The sequence below is a fragment of the Rhincodon typus genome, chromosome 1 (genome assembly GCF_021869965.1).
Source record: "Rhincodon typus isolate 14 chromosome 1, sRhiTyp1.1, whole genome shotgun sequence".
NCBI lineage: Eukaryota > Metazoa > Chordata > Chondrichthyes > Orectolobiformes > Rhincodontidae > Rhincodon > Rhincodon typus.
The window spans coordinates 177,905,660-177,930,628 of NC_063332.1; the positions used below are offsets into that span (position 1 = coordinate 177,905,660).

Here is a 24,969-nt window from a genome sequence, read left to right on the forward strand (position 1 = left end):
GGTGAGCTGCCTTCTTGAACTGCTGCAGTCCATCTGCTGTTGGTAGACCACATTGCTATTAGGGAGGAAGTTCTAGGATTTTGACCAAATGACACTGAAGGAATGGCAATATTTCCAAGTCAAGGTGGTGAGGAGCTTGGAGGAGATGGTTCCTTCATGTATTTTCTGCCTTTGCCCTTCTAGATGGTAAGGTTGCTGGTTTGGAAAGTGTTGCCTGAAGAGCTTTAGTGAATTTCTGCAGTGCATCTTGCAAATGGTACACTGCTGCTGAGTCTCAGTGTTGACAGTGTGGATGTGGTGTTAATCAAGGGGATTGTGTTCTCTTGGATGGTGTCAAGCTTGAGTGTTGATGGAACTGAACTCATCCAGACAAGTGGGCAGTACTTCATCATAATCCAGACATGAGCCTAGTAGATAGTGGATAGGGTAGATAGTGGGGAGTCAGGAGGTGGGTTACTTGCTTCTCCAACCTCTGACCTGCTCTTGTAGCCACATTATGCATACGGCTGATCAGTTTAGTTTCTAGTTTCTGGTAACTGCAAGGATGTTGACAGTAGGGGATTCCGCAATAGTAATGCTATTGAATGTCAAGGGATGATAGTTAGATTCTCTTCTTGAAGATGGTCATTGCTGTTTCTCAGTCCAAAGCCGGATACTTTCTAGATCTTGCTGTTTTTGAACATGGACTGCTTCGGTATCTAAGTCAAAAGTGGCTGTAACCATTCTGTAATCATTGGCGAACATCCCCACTTTTGACCTGATTATGGTTAGAAGGTCATTGATGAAGCAGCTGAAAATAGTGGAGCCTGGGAAATGGCCCTCAGTAACTCATGCACAGATAAAATGGAGTTGAGATGACTGACTTACAACAACCGTAACCATCGTCCTTTGTACTGCGTATGACTTCAACCAATGAAGAACACCCCTTACCACCAATTCCCATTCCCAATTACTTGACTTTTGGTCGGTCTCTTTTATGGCATACTCAGTAGAATGCTGCCTTTATGTTAAGGGAAGTCACTCTCAGCTCACGTCCCCTCTGCAGTTCAGCTCTTCTATCCATGTTGAACCATGGATATAAAGAGGTCAAGAGATGAGTGGCCCAGGAGGCTCCCAAAGAGCAACTGGGTCTTTCCTTTCCAAGTGCTGCTCGATAGCACTGTCAATGACCCCCACTGACCTGGAGTTTGCGCACGAAGCACACCTGGACAATTTTCCACATTGTTGGGTTGATATCATAGCTATTACAGAATAGCTCAGGGAGGGGCAGGACTGGTGTATTAGCTTTACTGAAACAGCTTGGTATGGGCGTGGCTAGTTCTGGAGTATACGTTTTCAGTCTATCATTAGGGATATTGTCAGGATTCATAGCTTTTGCAGTAATCGGTATTGCAGTCATTTTATTTATATCGCATGCAGTGAATCAATTTTGCATCTGTGATGCTGGGGACCTCAGCAGCAGGCTGAGATGGAGTTCCCTCTCAGCACTTCTGAGTGAAGATAGATGCAGATATTTCAGTCTTATCTTTACATGAATGTTCTGATCCCCTCAATCATGGAAGATGAAGATATTTGAGAAGTCCTACCCTTTGTTAGTTGTTTAACTATCCATCACCATTCATGACTGGATGCTGCACAACTGCAGAGCTTAAGTACAATTCACTGCTTGTGGATTTGTCTGGCCTTGTCGACTGCATGCCATTTTTGCTGTTTGGTACGCAAGTAATCCTGTGTTGTAGCTTCACCAGGTTGACACTTCATTATTAGGTATGCCTGCTGCTGGTCCTGGTTTGTCCTTCTGAACACTTCATTGACCCAAGGCTTATATCCCAGGCTGATGGTAATAGCTATGTTGGAATATGCAAGACCATGAAGTTATAGATTTTGGTTGAAACAATCCTATTGCTACCATTGGCACACAGTGCCTCATGGATGCCCAGTTTTGACTTGCTAGATCTGTCTGAAGTCTGTCCATTTAGCACCATGGTGCTGCCACACAATGCAATGTACTGTTTCTTCAATGTGAAGACAGGACTTCATCTCCATGATGACTATGCAGTGGTCACTCCTCCCAATACTGTCACAGACAGCTGCGTCTCTGATAGATAGGTTGGTGAGGACGACGATAAGAAGACTTTTCCTTTTGTTGGTTCACTCACCACATGCTACAAATCCAGTTTAGTAGCAATGCCCTTTAGGATTCAGCCAGTTTGGACAGTGGTGGTGGTCCTGAGCTGTTCTTGTTGAAAGGCATTGAAGTTCCTCATCTAGAGTATATTCTGTGCCTTTGACATCCTCGGAGCTTCCTTCAAGTACTGTGCAACATGGAGGAGTACTAATTCATCAGCTGAGGAGGGGCACTAGGTGGTAATCAGTAAATTTCCATGTCATATTTGACCAGATGCCATGAAAAATATGAGGAGGCCAAACTGTACACCATAACCCAGATGTGGCCTGAACAAATGTCCTGTAACAAAAGAACTCTGTCTCATTCCATTCTTCTTACTGTAAATGACAACATTTTATTTGCCTTCCTTCAACCCTGTTTGACTCCACTGTAGATCTGAGAGAGTTTGGATATTTACTGAATTTACTCATCATGTTGCCAATAAAAGAGAAAATCATATTCAGCAGCTTCAGTGGGAAGCCAATTTTCTCCAACAGCTTATGATTTTTTTTAAACAATAGTGGTTATATGGCCACCATTAGGCCAGATGTGTTTCTGAATAAAATTCAAATTTCACTATCTGCCACAGTGGAATTTGAACCCATGCTCCCAGAACTTTACCCTGGAACTTGGCATTATTTATCCAGTGACATGACCACTACTACACCACCTCCTCCTCGCTTCTCTTTTACAAGACCATGTCTACAAGGATGACTTTGGACTAGGTTTTGGTGACATGTTCTAATCCTTCTTCAACTCAGTGTTCATTTTCTTCTTTCTTCAGTGAAGCAGGAATCGCTTGTTCCGTGTTGAACGTGCTATATAAATGCAAATTGTGGTTGCTGCAGTATGAAACAGATCAACCTCATAAGGGGTCAGCCAATTAGGACAATGATGAGACATTTATTCACTGTAAGATTTATGGATCTTTGTAAATCTCTACCCCAGAGAGCTACAGACTTTCAGGTATGTAAGACAGAGATTGACATTTCTGAATAGTAAAATTGCAGATTTATTACAGTGCAGAAGGAGACCCATTTGGGCCATTGTGTCTGCACCAACTCTCTAAATATTTTGACTTTTTGCCAATCTCCTGCCTTCCTCTTGTGATCCTGCACATTGGATAATTATTTAAATAGAAACAATGTCTTCTTGAATACTTCAATTGAGCCTGAATCCACTACATTTCCCAGATGTTCCAGACCCTAATTACTTGCTATGTGAAAGGTTTTTCCCACCTTATTTTTTTTCTCTAATAGAATGATAGAGATAAACAGCACAGAAACAGATCCTTTGGTCCAACTCATCTATGCCGACCAGACATCCCAATCTGACCTAGTGCCATCTGCCAGCATTTGGCTCATATCCCTCAAAAGCCTTCCTAATTATATACCCATCCAGATGCCTTTTAAATGTAATTGTACTCGCCTCCACCGTTTTCTCTGGCAACTCGTTCCATACACGCACCACCCTCAGTGAAGAAATTATCCCTCAGGTCCTTTTTAAATCTTTCCCTTCTCACCTTAAACCTATATCCTCTAGTTTTGGACACTGCCACATCAGGAAAAAGACCTTGGATATTCACCCTATCTATTCCCCTCATTACAAATATTTATAAGGTCACCCCTCAGCCTTTGATGCTCCAGGGAAAAAAGCCCCAGCCTATTCAGCCTCCCTAAATAATTCAAACCCTCCAGACCTAGCAACGTCCTTCTAAGTCTTTTCTGTAGCCTCTCAAGTTTAACAACATCCTTCCTATAGAAGGGTGATCAGAATTGTATATAGTATTCCAAAAGTGGCTCAACCAATCTCCTGTACAGCCACAACATGACATACCAACTCCTGTACTCATGTTCTGACCAATGAAAGCAAGCGTGCCAAAAGCCTTCTTCACCAACCTTTCTACCAGCAATTCCACTTTAAAGGGACTATGCTCCTACTCTCCGAGGTCTCGCTATTCAGCAACATTCTCCAAGGTCCTACCATTTATTGTGTAAGTGCTACCCTGGCTTCCCTCACCAAATTGCAAAATCTCACGTTTATCCAAATTAAACTCATTTGCCAATCCTCAGCCCATTGGCCCATCTGATCAAGGTCCATTTGTACTTTGATATAATCTTCTTTGCTGTCCACTACACCACTTATTTTGTTGATTTCTGCAAACTTACTAACCACGCCTCCTCTATTCACATCTAAATAATTATCATAAATGACAAAAGCAGTAGACGCAGCACTGATTCTTGTGGCACATCACTGGTCACAACACTTCAGTCTGAAAAGCAACCCTGTACTACCACCCTTTGTCTCCTACTTCAAGCCAATTTTGTATCTAATTAGCTAGCTCCCCCTGGTTTCCATGTGCCCTAACGTTACAGACTAGTCTACCATGCAGAACCTTGTCGAACACCTTGCTGAAGTCCATATAGACAATGTCTGCCGCTCTGCCCTCATCAATCTTCTCTGTCACTTCTTGAAAAAACTCAATCAAGTTAGTGAGACACGATTTCCCATGCACAAAGCTAAGTTAACTATCCCTAATCAGTACTCGCCTTTCCAAATACATGTAAATGCTGCCCCTCAGAATCTCCTCCTGTAACCTACCCATCACCTGATGTAAGGCTCACTGGTCTATAGCTCCCTGGCTTTTCCTTGCAATCTTTCTTAAATAATTGCACCACATTAGCCAACCTCCAGTCTTCTGGCACCTCACCTGTGCCTGTTGATGATACAAATATCCCAGCAACAGGTCCAGCAATTCCTTCCCTACCTTCCCACACAGTTCTAGAATCATAGAAACATGATCAGCTCCTGTGGAGTTAGCCACCTTTATGCATTTTAAGACCTCAAGCACCTCCTCTTCTGTAGTATGAACTCCTTTCAAGATATCACTATTTATTTCCCCAAGTTCTCTAGCTTCCACGTCTTTCTCCACAGTAAATACTGATGCAAAATACTTGTTTAGTATCTCGCCATCTCCTGTTGCTCCACACATAAATGGCCACGTTGATCTTTAAGGGGCCTTATTCTTTCCCTAATTACTCTTTTGCGCTTGATATACTCGCAGAATCTTTTTGGATTCTCCTTAACCCTATTTGCCAAAGGTATCTCATGTCCCCTTTCTGCCCTCCTGATTTCTTTCTTAAGTAAACTCCTATTGTCTTTATACTCCTGTAGGGATTCACTCGATCCCAGCTTTCTATACCCGACATATGCCTCCTCCTTACTCTTGACCAGAGTCTCAACTTCTCTAGTCATGCAACATTCCCTGCACCTATCAGCTCTGCCCTTCACACCAGCAGGAACACAGAATGTCTGAACTCTTGTTATCTCATTTTTAAAGGCCTCCCACTTCCCAACTGCCCCCTTACCCATGAATAGTCTCCCACAATTAACTTTTGAAAGTTCCTGTATAATACTGTCAAAATTGGCCTTAATCCAATTTGTAACCTTTAACTTTTTGATCAGTTCTATCCTTTTCCATAACTATTTTAAAACTAATATAATTATGATCACTGGCCCCAAAGTGCTCCCCTACTGATACCTCAGTCACTTACACTGCCTTATTTCCCAAGAGTGGGTCAAATATTGCTCCTTCTCTAGAAGATACATCGACATACTGAATATGAAAGTTTTCTTCTACACACTTAACAAATTCTCCTCCATCTAAGCCCTTAACACTGTGGCAACCCCAGTCCATGTTTGGAAAGTTAAAATCCCCTACCATTACAACCCTATTATTCTAACAGATATCTAAAACCTTGAAACATATTTGCCCCTCAAATTCTTGATGACTAATGGGAGGTCAATAATACAATTCTAACAAGTAGATTATCCCTTTCTTTTTTTCTCAGTTCCACCCATATAACTTCACTCAACGATCTCCCAAGAATATCTTCCCAAAACACAGCCATAATGTTAATCCCTAACCAATAACACCACTCCCCCCTCTCTCTTGCTGTCCTTCCTACTGTATCTATACCCTAGAACATTGAGCTACCAGTCCTGCCCCTCCCTGAGCTATTCTGTAATAGCTGTGATATCCCAGTCCCATGTTCCCAATGATATCCTAAGTTTATCTGCCTTGCCTGTCAGACCTTTTGTACTGAAGTAAATGCAGTTTAATTTATCAGTCATGCTTTATGATCTGCTAAGCTGTTGTTGCCTTGACTATTTAACTTGATCCCCTAATCTAAAGTACAAGCCTCAGCCTCTCATCTTCCTCACTATCAGTTTGGATCTTCCCTTCCACACGCACTCCCTCCCAACTTCCAAGCCCCAAATCTCCCCACAAGGATGCTGGTCCCCTTCCAATTCAGATGGAACCCGTCTTTCTTATACGGGTCGTTTCTACCCCTGAAGAGATCCCTATGGTCCAAAAATGTGAATTCTTGCCCCTGCACCAGCACTTCAGCCATGCATTCATCTGCCTCAATCCTCCTCTTACTATTCTCACTAGCACATGGCAAGAGTAGTAATCCAGATATTACTACCCTCAAGGACCTACTTTTTAAACTCCTGCCTAGCTTCTACTTGCCATCATAAGGGATATGGAGATCGTGCAAAAGGTGGAATTGAGGTTTTAGCTCAGCTTTGACCTTATTAAATAGCAAAGCATACTTGAAAAGTTAAAAGGTCTCCTGCTTTCATGAAATTTTTTGAGTACTAGGACCAAAACTCCTGCCAAGTTTAAGAAGATTCCATCAGTGACCAACGTAAACCCTGATGGAAGAGTGAGGTTGACAGTTTTTAAATTGTTCATTGCTACACCAGCATTTATTGCCCATCCCTAATTGCCCAGAGGACAGTTAAGAGTCACCACATTGCTGTGGGTCTGGAGTCACCAGACCAGGTAAGGATGGCAGCTTTGCTTGCCAAAAGGACATTAATGAACCAGATGGTTTTTTTTTACAAGTGATCATGGTTACATGGTGTCCATCAGGCTAACTTTTTATTCTAGATTTTCCTAAAAATTCAAATCAAATTTCACCAACTGTTTTGAGGAGATTGAACCCATGCCCTCGGAACATTAGCCTGAGGTTATGGATTATTAGTCCATAATGAGCACAACAAATTCCTGTAACATTCTTAATCTTCTGTTCCAGTCATGTCCACCTATAATTTCCCTTAGTGAAACTTGAATTGATTTCTACATCCAATTTGAAACTAAAACAGAGAATGCTGGGGAAGCACAGTAGGTCTGGTAGCAATTGTTGAGAGTCATAGTGTCAAACAGTGCGGAAACAGATCCTTTGGCCCAATTTCTCCATGCTGACCAGGCTTCCTGAACTGAACAAATCCCATTTGATTGCATTTGGCCCATGTCCCTGTCCAAATGTCTTTTAAATGTTGTAACTGTACCCGCCTCTACCGCTTCCCCTGTTCCATATACACACCATCCTCTATGTGAAAAAGGTGCAGCTCAGTCTCTTCCTAATCTTTCCCCTTAAACCTATACCCTCTAGTTTTGGACTTGCCTACCCTGGGGAAAAGACTTTGGATATTAACCTATCTATGCCCCTTATGATTTTATAAACTTCTATAAGGTCACCTCTCAGCCTCCAACATTCCACAGAAAAAAGTCCTAACCTATCCAGCCTCTCCTTATAACTCACCCTTCCAATCTCGGTAACATCCTTGTAAATCTTTTTTGCACCCTTTCCAGTTTAATGACATCCTTCCTAGAGTAGGGCAACCAGAATTGTATGAAGTACTCCAAATGTGGCCTCCCCAATGTCTTGTACAGCTCAACATGGCATCCTGTATTCAATGCTCTGACCAATGAAGGTTAACATTGCCATGAACAATTTTAAAATTGTGAACTTCATTTTGAGTTCAGTGACCATCTGTCTGAGCCATGGTACAGTTTTGCTTCTATCTCCCAATCATTTTTGGGATGTAGCTCACCTCAGACAGAACTCAATTACTGATGTATAACAACATTCACCAATGATAAAAGAACAGTTGAGGCAAGCAAAAAGCATTTAAAAGAACTAACATCTGACATCTCAGAAATATTCATTTTTACCAGGCCTCCAAGCAAGTTACTTCTCCAGTCAACAATACATTAAATGTGCTTTAAGAAAAAACAGCACTGTGCCTTAAATGACAATACATTTGCTGTTGAATACTTCAGAATGACAAGAGCTATTTTGTTTAACAACCTTCTGTGAAGCATCTTGGGGCATTTTACAGTATTAAAAGTGCTAAATAAATACAAGCTGTTATCATATCTTTCTAATTTTTTATTTCACTTTTGGATTCACACTCAATGTTGAAAATTGACTGGTTTGGTCAGAATATACGTTGCAGATCTGATCCAGCTACACCAGTGCGGCATTTCATTTAATACAGTCTTTTCATTCTTCTGAATGCTTGGTGGCACTGATGTGCTCTCTAATTATCACCGTATGGATTGGATCAGTTCCTGTGATCGGACATAAATTTACTGCTGTGCATTTTAGGAAGAACCCTATCAATTGGTGGAACCACTTAATTAGACAAGACAACAAATAGCTACTTTCATCTAGTTCTCCCATCAACTGCCACTTTGGGGTTCCAACAGTGGCAACAGAATATCCTTTCTTACCCTGTCTAAATTGTTCATAGTTTCAAACACCTCAGTAAGGTCACTTCTCAATCTTCTCTGCTCTGAGGACAGTAAGCACAATTTCTGTAATGTTTCCTTGTACAACAATCCTGCCTTCCTGGTATCATTCTAATAAACCTCCTTTGAACTCTCTCCAGGGCTTTAACATCCTTCCTTACATAAGGTGCCCAGAACTGAACACAATATTTCAAATGTGGTTTGATCAATGATTTATAAAGAGGTAGCATCACTTCCTGGCTTTTTAAACTCTATGTCTCTATTTATAAACCTAAGGATCTTGTAAGCCTTCTTCACAACTGTTTCAACTTGCCTGGCCACCTTTAGAGGATCATGAACCCTGAGATCCCTCTGCTCCTGTACTTCCTTCAAAGTTGTACCATTGAGCCTGTTTTGTCTGTTTGTGTTTCTTTTACCAAAATGCATTACCTCGCATTTCTCTGCATTGAAATTCATTTGCCAGGTGTCTGCCCATTGGCTAACTTGTCAATGTCCTTTGAAATTGCTCTGCATCATCCTCACAATTTATCTTTTTCTTTGCGTCGTATCACCTGCAAATTTAGATTTTTTTTACCCTCAACACCCGTTTCCAAATTATTAACGATTTGCCTTTAGTGAATTATTGACAACAACACCTTGGTCCCTTTGTACATCTACACTTTGTAAGCTCTTGCCATTTAAGAGATATTCTGCATATCTGTTTCTCATACCAAAGTGTATAACCTTGCACTTTTTTAAACATTACATTCCTTGTCCATTCACTATGCCTGTTCAAATCCTCCAGAAGCTGCCTGCGTACATCTAAACTTAGTTTTGTGCGCCCCTCAAATCTCGTTTTGTGCTGTGCTACACATCGGCTCTCACAGATTTAAACAGTGCAAGGAACCATCACCCTCACCAGTACAAGAGTGGAAACTTACTTCTTGAGCAGCACCTGTGGGGACTCTTGCACTATCTGTCTGGTTATCTTGGAACAGTCCAGTGGCCACCCATTCCTTACCTCCCTTCATGTCCCGAACTTGTTTTGCGACTATCTCTTTGAGCATGCTATCCATATAACTGTCAGCCTAGTCGATGCAGCACAGTGACTCCAGGTATCGCAAGAGTTCTGAAACCTGTAGCTCCAGTTTCTGCAGCTGGTTACTCTTCCTGCATGTGTTCGCTTTAAGTTATGCCAAAAGATGGGCACTGTGTGTGAATGAGATACCCTGGCATAATTTTAGCTTACTTTTGTACAATTTATTATAAAAGAAAAACTAGAGATTAATGAATGTATGATTGTTCTCTGATGCTACTGTTTGATTTTTCTTATCAAATTCAACCCTCTTCTGCAGTTATTTACCCTATGGCCTCCTGAAGGCTGATAAAGATAGGAAAGGGAAAAGAAGAGAAAGAAAATCAAAGGCTATTCCCTCCCCAGCCGACTAAATTTTCCCACTTACCAAACTTGTAGTAATTCTATTCTGTCCCACAGCATTGGGTTTTATTGGCAAGAAACATGATTTAGAAATCTTTATCTTGCATGTTGTTGTCCCACTGAGGACAATTGGATATTTATTTTTACACGGGGAACTAATTGATCTTGTCCTTGTTCTAGATTCCTGTGGCACACTGTCTTGGAGTTCCTGCACAATACAAGAAGAAATTTTGTGCCGTATGTAGAAGACAGTTGGAAGAGAGTCCTGCAACACGATGTGAAGGTATAGAGATAATCCGTAAAGGAGATAATTCATCTGAAATAAAATGTCCTGAAATGGTAGCTTGTAAATTCATGGACGTCCATTGTGTCTTAGAGAATAAAATATTGACGAACCACGAGAATGAGGTGTAGGAATAGACCATTTGGGCCCTTGAGTCCATTCCATCACTTGTTAAGATCATGGCTGATCTGAATGTGGGTACTGAAAATTCCACGAATTACAGCCCTCAGAAGAAAATCTCCTTTTCTTAGTCTGAAATGGAGACCCCTGATTTTTAAACTATTTCCTTTCTCTCCCACAAGAGAAACCGCCTCCCAACATCCACCCGTTCAAGTCCCCAGAATTGACAGTGTTTCACTAAGATCACCTCTCATTCTTCTAAATTCTCCAAAATGTATAAACCCAACTTTTTCAATCTTTCCTCTTTAAATAATTCCTTTCTCTCAGGAACCAATTGAGTGAGCCTTCCAATGCCTTATGATCTTTCTGAAGTAAAGAAACCAGAATTGTATATAATACTTCACATGTGCTCTCACCAAGGTCCTACAAAGCTGGTGCAACTCTTTGCTGCTTCATACTCATTCTCCTTGGACAAAAAAGACGACCTTCTATTTGCCTACCTAATCACTTGTTGTATCTGCATCAACATTTCCTTTTAGCTGCACGCACATACATCCGCCCTGTGTTCCATGCACGGTGATCAACATCAGCATGCTGATCACAGCATTGATTTCTGGTTCCAAAAGTTGCTGCTGGCACAGGCCTCGGGGGACCATGTAGCCGGTAAGAAAATTAAGGGGAGCTCTGACCTGCATGCCAATATTGTTTGTAATTCATGTATCAGGACACCAGATCCCTCTGCACTGTGGAGTTTGCTGTTTCCCTCCATTCACATAATATATTGCTTTTCTGTTGTCCCTGCCTAAGTGTGTATGTTCACATTTTTCCATATCATGCTCCATTTTATAAATTTTTTTCCTGCTGATTTAACCTATCAAAATCCCTTTGTAGAATCATCATGTCTTCTTACTTTCCAACCAATCATTTCATTGGAAATTTCACATTTGTTGTCCCTTCATCCCAGTCATTGTTATGGACCAGCGCAACGCTGGTCCTTGTGGCACTGACTTGTAACAGCTTGCCAATGGAAAAATGACGCATTTTATCTCATTAATCCCTACTCTCTGCTTCCTATTTGGTAATCAAACCTTTAATTATGTTGCCCCATGCCATGAGCTCTTATTTTGTCAACACATTATTGAATGTCTTTTGGAAATCCAAATATACCACATCTACATGATCCTCTTCATCCACCTTGCTTGTTATTTTGTCAAAGAACTCTGATATGTCAGTCAAACAAAAACATGTTGGTTCTATATGACCATAAGAAATAGGAAGAAGAATAGGACCTTCGAGCCTGCTCCGCGATTCAATAGGATTATGGCCGATCTGACACGCTTCACATCCACTTTCCTGTCCTTGCCCTGTAACTCTTGATTCCCAACTGATGAAGAATCTATATCTCAGTCTTAAATATATGCAAGGATTCTGCCCACACAGATGTCTTGGCAAGGTGTTCCCTATGAGAAAAGAAATTCCTCCTCAATCAATCTTAAATTGGTGCCCCTTTATTCTGAAACTATACCCTGTGGTGATAGACTGCCTCATGAGGGGAAAAATCCTCTCGACATTTATCTTGTCAAGCCCCTTAAGCCTATATTTCAATGAAATCACCGCTCATTCTTGGAAATTCCAATGAGTAGACTCCTAACCCTTTTAACCTTTGCTGATAAGACATTACCTCCATATCAGGGATCATCCTAGAGTGAACCTTCTCTGAACTGCCTTCAATGAAATGATATCCTTCCTTAAATAAGGAGACAAAAACTGCTCACAGGACTCCAAATGTGGTCTCACCAGCACTTTGTGCAGTTGCAGGAAGACTTCCCTACTGTTATAATCCAGCCACCTTGAAATAAAGCCTAACATTCCCCTAGCCTTCCTGATTACCTGCTGCACCTACATACGAGCTTTCACATACAAATACTCCAAGTCCCTTTGTGTTGCACATTTCTGCTGTTTTCTCTATTTAAATAATACTCTTCTTGTTCCTTCCCAAATGAACAACTTCATATTTTTCCACATTATACTTCCAATTTGCCAACTTTTTGCCCGCTTACTTAACCTATCAATATCTCTCAGTAAACTGTTTGTATTCCTCTTGCGACCTGCCCTTACATTTAATTTTGTGCCATCTGCAAATTGGGCAGCCAGTATATTCGCTTCCTTCCTCCAAGCAATTAATATATATTATGAACGGTTACAGTCCCAGTAGTTATCCATGTGGAAGCCCACTGGTCACAGGTCATCAACCTGAAAAAGAACCCTTTATCCCCAATTGTTGTTTCCTGCCCATTAGCCAATTCTTTATCCAAGCCAATATACCACCTCCAATGTCATGGCCTCTTATGACTTAAAAGTTTTGTCAGGTACTTTGTTGAACACCTTTTGGAAATTCAAGTACAACACATCTACTGGTTGCCTTCTATCCACTCTGGTTGAAACTTCCTTAAAACTCTAATGAGTTTATCAGACTAATCTTCTTTACGTGAAGCCAAGCTGACTATGCTTGATTACACTATATTTTTCTAAATGTGCTGCTACCACTTCTTTAATTGATTCCAACATTTTCCCCCACAATAAGGCTAATTGACCGAAAGTTACTCTCTCTTTGCCTCCCTCCCTTTTTGAATAGGGTGTCACATTTGGCAATTTTGCACTCCTCTGGTACATCATCAGATTACAGAATTTATGAAAAATTACAATCAATACACCCACTAACTCTGTAGCTACTTCTTTGAGGATTCTAGGATGCAATCTGTCCATTTGTCCTTACCCCCATTTGTTTGAGTAATACTTCTTTAATGATGGCAATGGAACCTGATTCCTGCTCTGTATTCAGTAATAGTGATTAGTATTAATTGGATGTTCAAAGTATTTGCCACCATAAAGACCAATAAAAACCGTCTAATTAATTCCACTGCCATCTACTTGTTCGCCATAACCATTGCCTTAGATTGATTTTTTTAAGGGGCCTCTGTTCACTTTGACCTTTCTCTTCTATTTTATATGTCTAACAAAAGCTCTTATTGTCAATTTGTTTATTCCTTGATAATTTGCCCTTGTAGTTCACTTTCCCTCTTTTGTAGAGTCATAGAGTAATACAGCATGGAAACAGGCCCTTCTACCCAAACTGGCCCATCTGACCATGGTGCCCAGTCAGCTAGTTCCGATTGCCCTCTTTTGGTCCATCTCCCTATAAACCCTTTCCATCCAAATGTTTATTTAATGTTGCTATTGTACCTGCCTCAACCACGTTCTCTGGTAGCACATTCCATATACACACCATTCTCTGCATGAAGAAGTTGCCTGTCAGCTCCTTCTTAAATCTTTCCCTTCTCACCTTAAACCTATGCCGTCTAGTTTTCAATTCCCCATCCCTGGGAAAAAGACTGTATGCATTCATCATATCTATGCCCCTCATGATTTTAAAAACCTCCATAAGGTCACCCCTCATTCTCCTATGTTCCAAGGAATAAAGTCCCATCCTGGCCAACTTCTGTCTATAACTGAGGCCGACTAGTCCTTGGCAACATCCTGAAACCTTCTTTGCACACTTTCCAGTTTAACTATGTCTTTCCTATAACAGGGTGACCAAAACTGTAAACAACACTCCAAGTACGGCCTCACCAATGACTTATACAACTGTAACATAACATCCCAACTCCTATACTCAATGCCTCAACCGATGAAGGCCAGGATGCTAAATGCCTTCTTCACCACTCTGTCCATCTGTGATGTTGCTTTCGACAAACTCTGTATTTGTACTGCTCGATCCCTTTGTTCCCAACACTCCTCAGGACCTTACCATTTACTGTACGAGTCCTGCCTTGGTTTGACTTTCCAAAGTTCATCACCTCACACTTATCTGTATTGAATGGCATTTGCCAATCTTCAGCCCGCTTCTCCATCTGATCAAGATCCCTCTGTAATTTTTGATAACCTTCCTCGCTAGACTAAGTAGACTGGGATTATACTCATTGAAATTCAGAAGAATGAGGGGAGATCTTATAGAAACATATAAGATTATGAAGGGAATAGATAAGGTGGAGGCAGAGAGGTTGTTTCCACTAGCAGGTGAAACTAGGACTAGAGGGCATCGCCTCAAAATAAAGGGAAGCAGATTTTGGACTGAGGTCAGGAGGAACTTCTTCACGCAAAGGGTTGTGAATCTGTGGAATTCCCTGCCCAGTGAAGCAGTTGAAGCTACCTCGCTGAATGTTTTTAAGGCAAGGCTAGATAGATTTTTGAACAGTAAAGGAATTAAGGGTTATGGTGAGTGGGCGGGTAAGTGGAGCTGAGTCTCAAAAAGATCAGCCATGATCTTATTAAATGGCGGGGTAGGCTCGAGGGGCCAGATGGCCTACTCCTGCTCCTAGTTCTTATGTTCTTATCAACGATACCTCCTAATTTTGTATCATCCACAAACTTACTAATCATGCCTTGCACATTCATATCCAGATCATTTACGTAAATAACAAAGTCCCAGCACCGACCCCTGTGGCACACCACTAGTCACAGGCCTCCAGTCCGAGAAACAACCTTCAACCATCACCCTCTGCTTCCTCCCATCGAACCAATTTTGAATTCAATTAGCTAGCTCTCCCTGGATCCCACACAACCAAATTTTCATGAGTAGCTTGTCTTTTTAATCCTACTTTGTTGGATTCTGAATTTATCCCAGTCTTTGGAGCTATGACAGAATTTTGTGCTTTTTCTTTCAACTTTATACTCTCCTTGACTTCCTTAATTAGTCATGGTCTGTTTATTGCTGTCCTTGCTGGGATATAATTTTGCTGAGCGTCATGAATTACCTCCTTAAATGTCTGCCACTGCTTGCTTACTGTCATTCCTGCTAATCTATCCACCCAGTTAACTTTAGCCAAATCTATCCTTATTTCATTGTAATACCCTTTCTTTATGTCAAATGCAGTTTTTTTCCAACCCAAGTTTCTCACATTCAAACTGAATATTAAATTCTATCGTGTTATGATCTCTTCTTCCTAGGGGATCATTTACTTGAAGGTCATTTATTAAAACTGCCTCATTACCCAATATCAGATCCAAGAGAACCAGTTCCCTGGTTGGTTCCATGGGAGATGGCAACTATCCCTAATGCACATTATGAATTTGTTGTTTTAGCTACCTTTTCCAATTTGATTATCCTAGTCCACATGAAGTTTAAAGTCACCCATAATTTTTGCTCTGTTGTTTTTTGCATGCTCCTATTATTTGTTGATTTATGGACTTTCCGAAAGTGTGGTTACTGTCTGGGGGTCAGTACATTATCCCTAAGAATGTCTTCTTTCTGTAGCTGCTTTTTTTTAATGTTTGCCCCAATGGACTCTACATCATCTGAGCGTAGAATCACACTCTCAATTATCCTCATTTCATCTCTTAGTAACAGTGCTACCTCTCCACCTTTCCATCCCTGTCACCCTGAAAGGTGAAATATTCCTGAATGTTGAGTTCCCAGTTTTTAATCTCCTTGTTACCATGTTTCTGTAAGGGCTAAGAGATCATATTTATTTACGCTGTCAGTTCATGTACCTGATTATATTTTGCTTCGATAAAAGTTCTCCTGTTATCTCTTTATGACAACCATGAAGCCATCTGCCTGGCTGTGACTAGTGGAGTAGCACAAGAATCAGTGTTTAGATTTTAGGTATTCGTAGTCTACATCCATGATTTGGATGTAGGGACCAAATGTAATATTTTCCAAGTTTGTCGGTGACGCAAATCTACGAAGAAATGTGTACGGTGAGGAAGATGCAATGATGCTTCACAGCGATAGGCACAGGCTGAGTAAGTGAGCAAGGACGTGGCAAATGGGCTGTGTGTGGATTTAGTGTCAGTTTTTCCATTCTGGTAGGAGGAAAAGGCCGCACAGTATTTCTTAAATGGTGAGGGATTGGGAGGCGTTGATGACCAAAGGGACCAGAGTATCTTCTTAAGTCACTAAAAGCCAGCATATGAGTGCAGTGTGCAATTAGGAAAACAAATAGTACATTGGCCTTATTTATCAAAAGAGGATTTGAGTACAGGAGTAAGGATACGTTACTTCAGTTGCATAACACTTTGGTAAGACCACACCTGGAGAATCATGTATACTTTTTGTTCCCCTTGATCTAAAGAAGGTCATACTTTCCGTAGAGGGAGTACAGCAGAGATTCACCAGACCAGAGGGTTGCAGAGATAGAGTTGGAGTGCGCGACTAACTGGGTAGCACTTTCAGGAGCCGATACAGACACGATGAGCCAATGGCTTCCTTCTGTATGCAAAATTCCATGATTCTATAATCCCTGAAATGCCAGGACTGTCGCATGAGCAGTGCTTGAGAAGAAGGGGCCTGTATTCTCCAGAGTTTAGGTGAATGAAAGATGATCGTGTTGAAGTTTAGAAGATCACAACCAATGCATATACTGTACCTGCAGCCATTTCTTTTAGGACCCGAAGACAAAAGCCATCAGGCCCAGGAGACTTGACTGCCTTTATTTTTCAGTTTTCCCAGAACAATTTCCTACAAGATTGATGTTTTCAGTTCCTATTTCCCTTTCATCTCTTGATTTTTCAAGTATTATTGGGTGTGTTCTTTTTAAACGTTCTACCATGAAGACAGGTACAAAATGCCTGTTCAATACATAACCATTTTCATGTTTCTCATTATGAATGCCCAAATCTTGCCCTCTAAGGGCTAATCACATACCTTAGTCACTCTTTTTTTGTGTACTTTATATTTCTGGCTAGCTTCCTTTCATACACCAATTTCTCCCCCTTGGTCTTTTTGTTTTAGTCATTCTTTGCTGATTTTGAAATTATGAATTAGGAGCAGATGTGGATTATTCAGTTCCTCAAGCCTGCTCCGCTACTCCATCATATTGTGTACAGTCTATTTATGGTTTGAATTCCACATTCTTACCTACTCTAGTTAACCTTAGATTCATAGTTCTGAAGAAGGATCAGTGAACTCAAAACATTTAACTCTAATTAGTCTCCACAGATACTGCCAGATCTGCTGAGTTTTTCTAGAAATTTCTGTTTTTGAACCTTAGATCCTTGTTAGGCAAGGGAGTCAATCTACTTCTTCCCTAAAATTATTCACAGACCCAACCACCACTGCACTCTGAAGCAGAGAACTCCAAAGTCACAGAACGAGATAAACCAAATTTCTCCTCATCTCTGATTTAAAAGCAACTCCTGATTTTAAGACACTGTCTCCTAATTCTGGGTTAATCCACAAGACAAAACATTAATTCCATGTCCGCTTTATCAGAGCATGACTGAGAAACATAAGATTATCAGGGTCATAGACTGGATAGATTATAAGAAAATTTTCCCCTGGGTGAAGGGATCAGAGTCCGGGGGCGCAGATTTAAGGTAAGGGACAGGAGGTTTAGAGGGGATGTGAGGAAAAATGTCTTCACCCAGAGGGTGATAGGAATCTGGGACTCACTGCATATTAGGTTCATAGAGGCAGAAACTCTCATAACATTTAAGAAGCATTTAGATATGCACTTGCAATGCTGAGACATATAAGGCTGTGGGCCAAGTGCTGGAAAATGAGATTAGAACAGTTGGATGGTTGTTTTTGACTGGCATGGACTCAATGGGCCAAAGAACTTTTGACTGTGACTGTTGACGATCTTATACGTTTCAGTCAAGACACCCCCCACTCTTCTAAATTTCAATGAAATCAAGCCTAGTCTGTCCAACATTTAATCATATTGACAACCAGCTCATTCCAGGTAGCAATAAAATAAACCTCTTAGAGTTATAGAGGCATTGAATCATACAACGTGGAAGCAGACCCATCTGTCCAATCAATCCATGCTGACCATGTTCCCAAACTAAACTAGTCCCACTTGCCTACGAGTGACCCATAACCCTCTAAACCTTTCCTATTCATGTATTTATCCAAATATCTTTTAAATGTTGTAACTATATCTGCATCCACTACTTGCTCTGGCAGTTCTTTGTACACAAACACTGTGTTTTAAAAAAAAAAGTTGCCCCACGTCCTCTTTAAATCTTTCTCCTCTCACCTTAAAAATATGCCCCCTAGTTTTGAACTGCCCAACCTGAGGGAAAACACCCTTGTTATTCACCTTGTCTATGCCCCTCATGATTTTGTAAACCTCAATGAGGTCACCCCTCAACCTCCTATGCTTGGTGAAAAAATTGTCATCCTTTCCAGTCTATTTTTCTATCTCAAACCATTCCTGGCAACATCCTGGTAAATCTTTTCTGAACCTGCTCCATTTTAACAATATTCTTTCTATAACAGGGCAATCAGAACTGCACACAGTATTCCAGAAGAGGCCTCACCAATATCCTGTACAATCTAAACATGACGTCCAACTCCTATATTCAATGGTCTGAGCAATGATGGCAAACATGCTAAATACCTTCTTAACCACCCTGTCTACCTGTGATGCAAATTTCAAGGAATTATGTACCTGAACACCTAGGTCTGTTTGTTCTACGACACCAGACAGCGCCCTAGCATTAATTGTCCTCGTTGGCTCGCTGACTGGTTCGTTATTTTTCTGCAGACGTTTCAATACCCTGCTGGGTAACTTCATCAGTGCAGCCTCTGATTAAGCGCCTTTGTGTTTTCCCACCTGGTTTTAAAACTCTGGAGTCCGTTGAGCTGGATTACCTCACTTCTGGTTTTCCTTTGCAGCTCTATGTATTTGTTGATGGCTTTCTTCAGAGTACCAGGCTTCTAGGAATTCCTGTGCTTGTCTCTGTTTTGCTTGTCTCAGGATCTTGGTGTTGTCCCAGTCGAATTGGTGGTTCTCCTTATCTATGTGGATAGAGATGAGTGATATTGGTCGTGTCTTTTTGTAGCCAATTGATGGTCGTGTCTTTTTGTAGCCAATTGATGTTCGTGTACCCTTGTTAATTTGACATTCGTCCTGTCCACAGTGGGTAGTGGGTCATTGGTTCGGATGAGCAGTTGTCGTAGGGTCAATGTAGGTTTGTGTGCTACTCTGATGCCCATTGGTCGTAGGAGTCTTGTGGTCAGTTCAGATGTGCTCTTGATGTAAGGTAGCATGATGAGTGTGTCGGGGCATGTAGTACCTTCCTGGTGTCATTCGTGTAATAGGCATCTTCTGACCCAGTTTTTCTGGGTCATCAACCTACGACAACTGCTAACCAAAGACCCACTACCCACTATCCACAGGACCAATGTCATATACAAGATTCCCTGCAGAGACTGTTACAAACGCTACATCGGACAAACAGGAAGGAAATTAACAACAAGGGTACATGAACATCAATTGGCTACAAAAAGACACGACCAGTACTCACTCATCTGTATCCGCATAGATAAGGAGAACCACCAATTCGACTGGGACAGCACCAAGATCCTGGGACAAGCAAAACAGAGACAAGCACAGGAATTCCTAGAAGCCTGGTACTCCACGAAGAAAGCCATCAACAAACACATAGAGCTCGACCCCGTATACACTCCTCTGTGAAGGAAAACCGGAAGTGAGGTAATCCAGCTCAATGGACTCCAGAGTTTAAACACCAGGTGGGAAAACACAAAGGCGCTTCATTGGAGGCTGCACTGATGATGTTACCCAGCAGGGTAACGAAACGTCTGCAGAAAAACAACAAACCAGCTCAGCAAGCCAACCAACTACACTGTCCACAACCCAAGCTACAAATCTACTCTAAAACTTTAGATTAATTGTCCTTGTTTCTATTACCAAAATGCAGACCCTCACGTTTATCCAAATTAAACTCCATCTGCCACTCCTCAGCCCAATTGATCAAGATCTCTTTGTAATCTAGGATCACCTGTGAGTCTGTGGCAGGTGGTGTGGGACCAACATGAGGGAGAAACATACTTGACCTCATCTTTACCAACCTGCCAGCTGCCGATGTATCTCCACGGTAAGAGCAGCCACAGCACAGTCCTTGTGGAGACAAAGTCCCGCCTTCGCATTGATGATAACCTCCATCGTGTTGTGTGGCACTATCACTGTGCTAAGTGGGACAGAGTTCGAACAGATCTAGTAACTCAAGACTGGGCATCCATGAGGTGCTGTGGGCCATCAGCAGCAGAAGAATGGTACTCCAGCACAATCTGTAACCTCATGGTCCAGCATATCCCCCACTCAATCATTACAATCAAGCCAGGGTATCTACCCTGGCTCAATACAGAATGCAGGAGGCCATGCCAGGAGCAGCACCATATCTGAAGATGGGTGTCAACATGGAAGATTCTAATGGTAACATTCTTGGTAGTGTGGATGAGCAGAAAGATCTCAGTGTCCATGTGCATAGATCACTGAAAGTTGCCACCCAGGTTGATAGCGTTGTTAAGAAGGCGTACAGTATGTTAGGTTTTATTGGTAGAGGGATTGAGTTTCGGAGCCATGAGGTCATGTTGCAGCTGTACAAAACTCTGGTGCGGCCGCACTTGCAGTATTGCGTACAGTTCTGGTCACCGCATTATAGGAAGGATGTGGAAGCATTGGAAAGGGTGCAGAGGAGATTTACCAGGATGTTGCTTGGTATGGAGGGAAGATCTTATGAGGAAAGGCTGAGGGTCTTGAGGCTGTTTTCGTTCGAGAGAAGAAGGTTAAGAGGTGACTTGATAGAGACATACAAGATGATCAGAGGATTAGATAGGGTGGACAGTGGGAGCCTTTTTCCTCGGATGGTGATGGCTAGCACGAGGGGACATAGCGTTAAATTGAGGGGTGATAGATATAGGACAGATGTCAGAGGTAGGTTCTTTACTCAGAGAGTAGTAAGGGCGTGGAATGCCCTGCCTGCAAAAATAGTAGACTCGCCCACTTTAAGGGCATTTAAATGGTCATTGGATAAACATATGGATGATAATGGAATAGTTTAGGTTAGATGGGCTTCAGATTGGTTTCACAGGTCGGCGCAACATCGAGGGCCGAAGGGCCTGTACTGCGCTGTAATGTTTTACGTTCTATGTTCTATGTTCTATGGAAGCCACCAATCAGGACTACTTGGATGTCAAACAGCATAAGTAAGAAGTGATAGACAGAGCTAAGCAACCCCACAACCAACGGATCAGATCTAAGCTCTGCAGACCTGTCACATCCAGTCGTGAATGGTGATGGATGATTAAACAGCTCACTGGAAGATGAGGCTCCACAAATATCCCATCTTCAATGATAGAAGAGCCCAGCACATCAGTGCAAAAGATAAGGCTGCAGCCTTCAGCCATAAGTGCCAAGTGGATGATCCATCTCGGCCTCCTCTAGTCGTCCCCAGCATCACAGATACCAGTCTTCAGTCAATTTGATTCACTCCATGTGATATCCAGAAACGGTTTGAAACGCTGGATACTGGAGGTCAGTCATCTCAGCTCCAGGACATCTCTGCAGGAGCTCCTCAGGGTAGTGTCCTTGGCCAACCATCTTCAGCTGCTTCATCAATGACCTTCCCTCCATCATAAGGTCAGCAGTGGGGATGTTTGCTGATGATTGCACAATATTCAGCACCATTCGTGACTCCTCAGATACTGAAGCAGTTCATGTTCACATGCAACAAGATCTGGACAATGTCCAGGCTGAGGCTGACAAGTGGCAAGTAACATTTGTGCCACACAAATGCCAGGCAATGCTCATCACCAATAAGAGACAATCTAACCACCGTGCCTTGACATTCAATGGTGTTACCATCACTGAATCCCCCACTATCAACATTGCCAGAAACTCAATTGGACTTACCACATTAACACAGTGGCTACAAGAGTAGGTCAGAGGCTAGAATACTGTGGCGAGTAACACACCTCCTGACTCCTCAAAGCCTGTCCCCTTTCCAAAGGATAAGTCAGGAGTGTGATGGAATACTGCCCACTTGCCCAGATGGGTGCAGCTCCAACAACACTCAAGAAGCTTGACACCATCAAGGATGAAGCAGCCCGCATGATTGGCACTGCATCCACTCCCTCCACTACTGACGCTTAGTAGCAGCAGTGTGTATTATTTTGCAAGATGCACTGCAGAAATTCACCAGAGATCCTCAGATAGCACCTTTCAAATCCATGACCACTTCCATCTAGAAGGACAAGGGCTGCAGGTACATGACCACCTGCAAGTTCCCCCTCCAAGCCACTCTCCATCCTGACTTGGAAATATATCGCTGTTTCTTCACTGTTACTGAGTCAAAATCCTGGAATTCTCTCCCTAATGGCATTGTGGGTGTATCTACAGCAGGTGAACTGCAGTGGTTCAAGAAGGCAGGCCACTACCACCTTCTGGGTAACCGAGGATGGGAAATAAATGCTGGCCCAGCCAGCGATGCCCACATTGTACAAATGAACAAATAAAAAAAAACTTCTTCACTCACCCACTATGCCACCACCAATTTTGGTGTCATCTGCAAACTTACTAACGATATCTCCAATATTCATCCAAATCATTTATATAACTGACAAACAAAGTGAACCCAGTACCTGTCCCTTCTGAAGAGTTTACATCCTTCCTTAAATAAGGAAATTAAAATTGCACACTTTATTCAAGACGTGGTTTCGCCAATGCCTCGTATAACTGAAACATAACAACCTTGCTTTTATGTTGAATTCCTCTGTAATGAAGGATTCTATGAGCTTTCTTAATCACTTGCTGTATCTGCATATGAACTTTTTGTGACTCATTTGCTGAAGTACTTGAATCTCTCTGCATCTTGGATTTCTGAGGTGGCCATTTAAGCTGTTCTGTGATACTGTACTTAGAATGTTCTGAATCCATAAACCAACAAACGCGCCCCTGCCCTCAATCACAACTTACCCCACCCCAGCTCTTGAAATCCTTGCCATTTTTTCCAAGTTAGCCTCTATTTCTGGAAAGTAACTTTTGTCTACTACAGCTCATGGAAGTTGATAAAAGGTAGAAAAAGAAACACCATTTTCAGCCATTGCCCTGAATTCTCATGTGAATCAATTTCTCAAGTGCACAGTCCCCTACTCAGTCAGAGAGGCAGACAAGTGATTATCTCTGGTTTATTATTTGTGATGATTGTCGGTGGCAGAACCATGAACTGATACTTGATACGTTGCAACTTTATAGCAGCTACTGAACAATTAGCAAAAAGCAAAAGATTTCACCATGTCTTCAACACAAATATGTGAATAACATGTCATACTCTGTGAGATAGCAAGAACTACAGGTGTCTTGATGAACGGTGTAAACCCAAAATGTCGACTTTTCTGCTCCTCTGATGCTGCCCGGCCTGCCGTGTTCCTTTAGCTCCACACTGTATGTCGTACTCTCTAATTGCTGAATAATATGACCCACAAAGTATTTGTTATTTGCTTTTCTCCCTTTTACCCTGATGTGTCTTCATTCACTGCCCCTATGTAGAATGTGATCTAGAAATACCATCCAGGAAATTTGCCTGTGTTGCTTCATAGCTGACTTTTAGGAGCTGAGATAAGTAACATCAGAATACAGGGCTGCAGACCAATGCTGGCAGGTAGGATTAGAGTGGGTGGCTCATTTTTCCACTGATGTAGACATAATGGCCAAGTAGCCGCCTCCTGTGCTGTAAACATACTCTGTTCATTAAAATATAAAGAGATGTATCAGATTATTCAAGATTACAGGAGCACCTAAACTCCTCAGTCTTATGTTTTTTGGAAAGATTTCTCAGACTATATTTCAAAGACTTTCTCGGTCAAGTTAATCATAAAAATCTGTTTAAAATATGTTTCTTCACAGGGAGAATGGGATTGAATTTATTTCATCTTTTAACGTTTCTAAATAAAATTATGTATTTCATTCAGAAATATGAAAAGCAAATAGCTTACATTAAATTGAGCGTGATTGTGGTCTGAGAATGGGGTTAAGAATCTAAAGCATGCTGTAATTGCACAAGCTCAACTGTGAGCCGTGCTTCCACCAATGAGATTCCACCCTTAATCACAGCCCTTCTCAGTCGGCCTTCAAAGTTTGAAATTTTGTACAAGCTTAATTTCACACCAATATTGAAGTTGCTCTGGGGAGTTTATCAACGTTTCTGCAGTAACCTTGGAGATAGTTAATGTCTCACTGATAATGTAAGAGGCTCTACTCTGTGATATACAGCTAAATTCCAGTTCCATTTCTGTCATAAAATTGAAACAAGAAATGGTTTAGCTCGGTATTAATAAATCTGCTACATTTTCTTTCTTTACTGAATTAAATCTCATCATTGTAGCTTAGCAAGGAGATCAAAAGCAGCCTTAATAGAAACTTTACTTTTGGGAGTATTTCACTCAGGCAGAGCTGTAGAATATTTATGAAGCACAAGATAATTGTTTTGCAACCATTATTAAAAAGTACATTTTGCTCATCCAACAAGTGCCAACAGATCTTCATTGTTTTGATTAAACAGCTGCTTTT

General features: G+C 41.6%; 1 protein-coding gene across 1 annotated transcript in view; it reads right to left on the reverse strand.

Annotated features, from left to right (window-relative positions):
- LOC109937303 (diacylglycerol kinase theta-like) overlaps nucleotides 1-1,222 on the reverse strand; it is a 76,252-nt gene extending 75,030 nt beyond the window's left edge. The window contains exon 1 of the mRNA XM_048613755.1: nucleotides 1,181-1,222. Coding sequence (XP_048469712.1) covers nucleotides 1,181-1,222 — 42 coding nt within the window. The remainder of the gene's footprint in view (nucleotides 1-1,180) is intronic.
- Nucleotides 1,223-24,969: the final 23,747 nt, after the last annotated feature.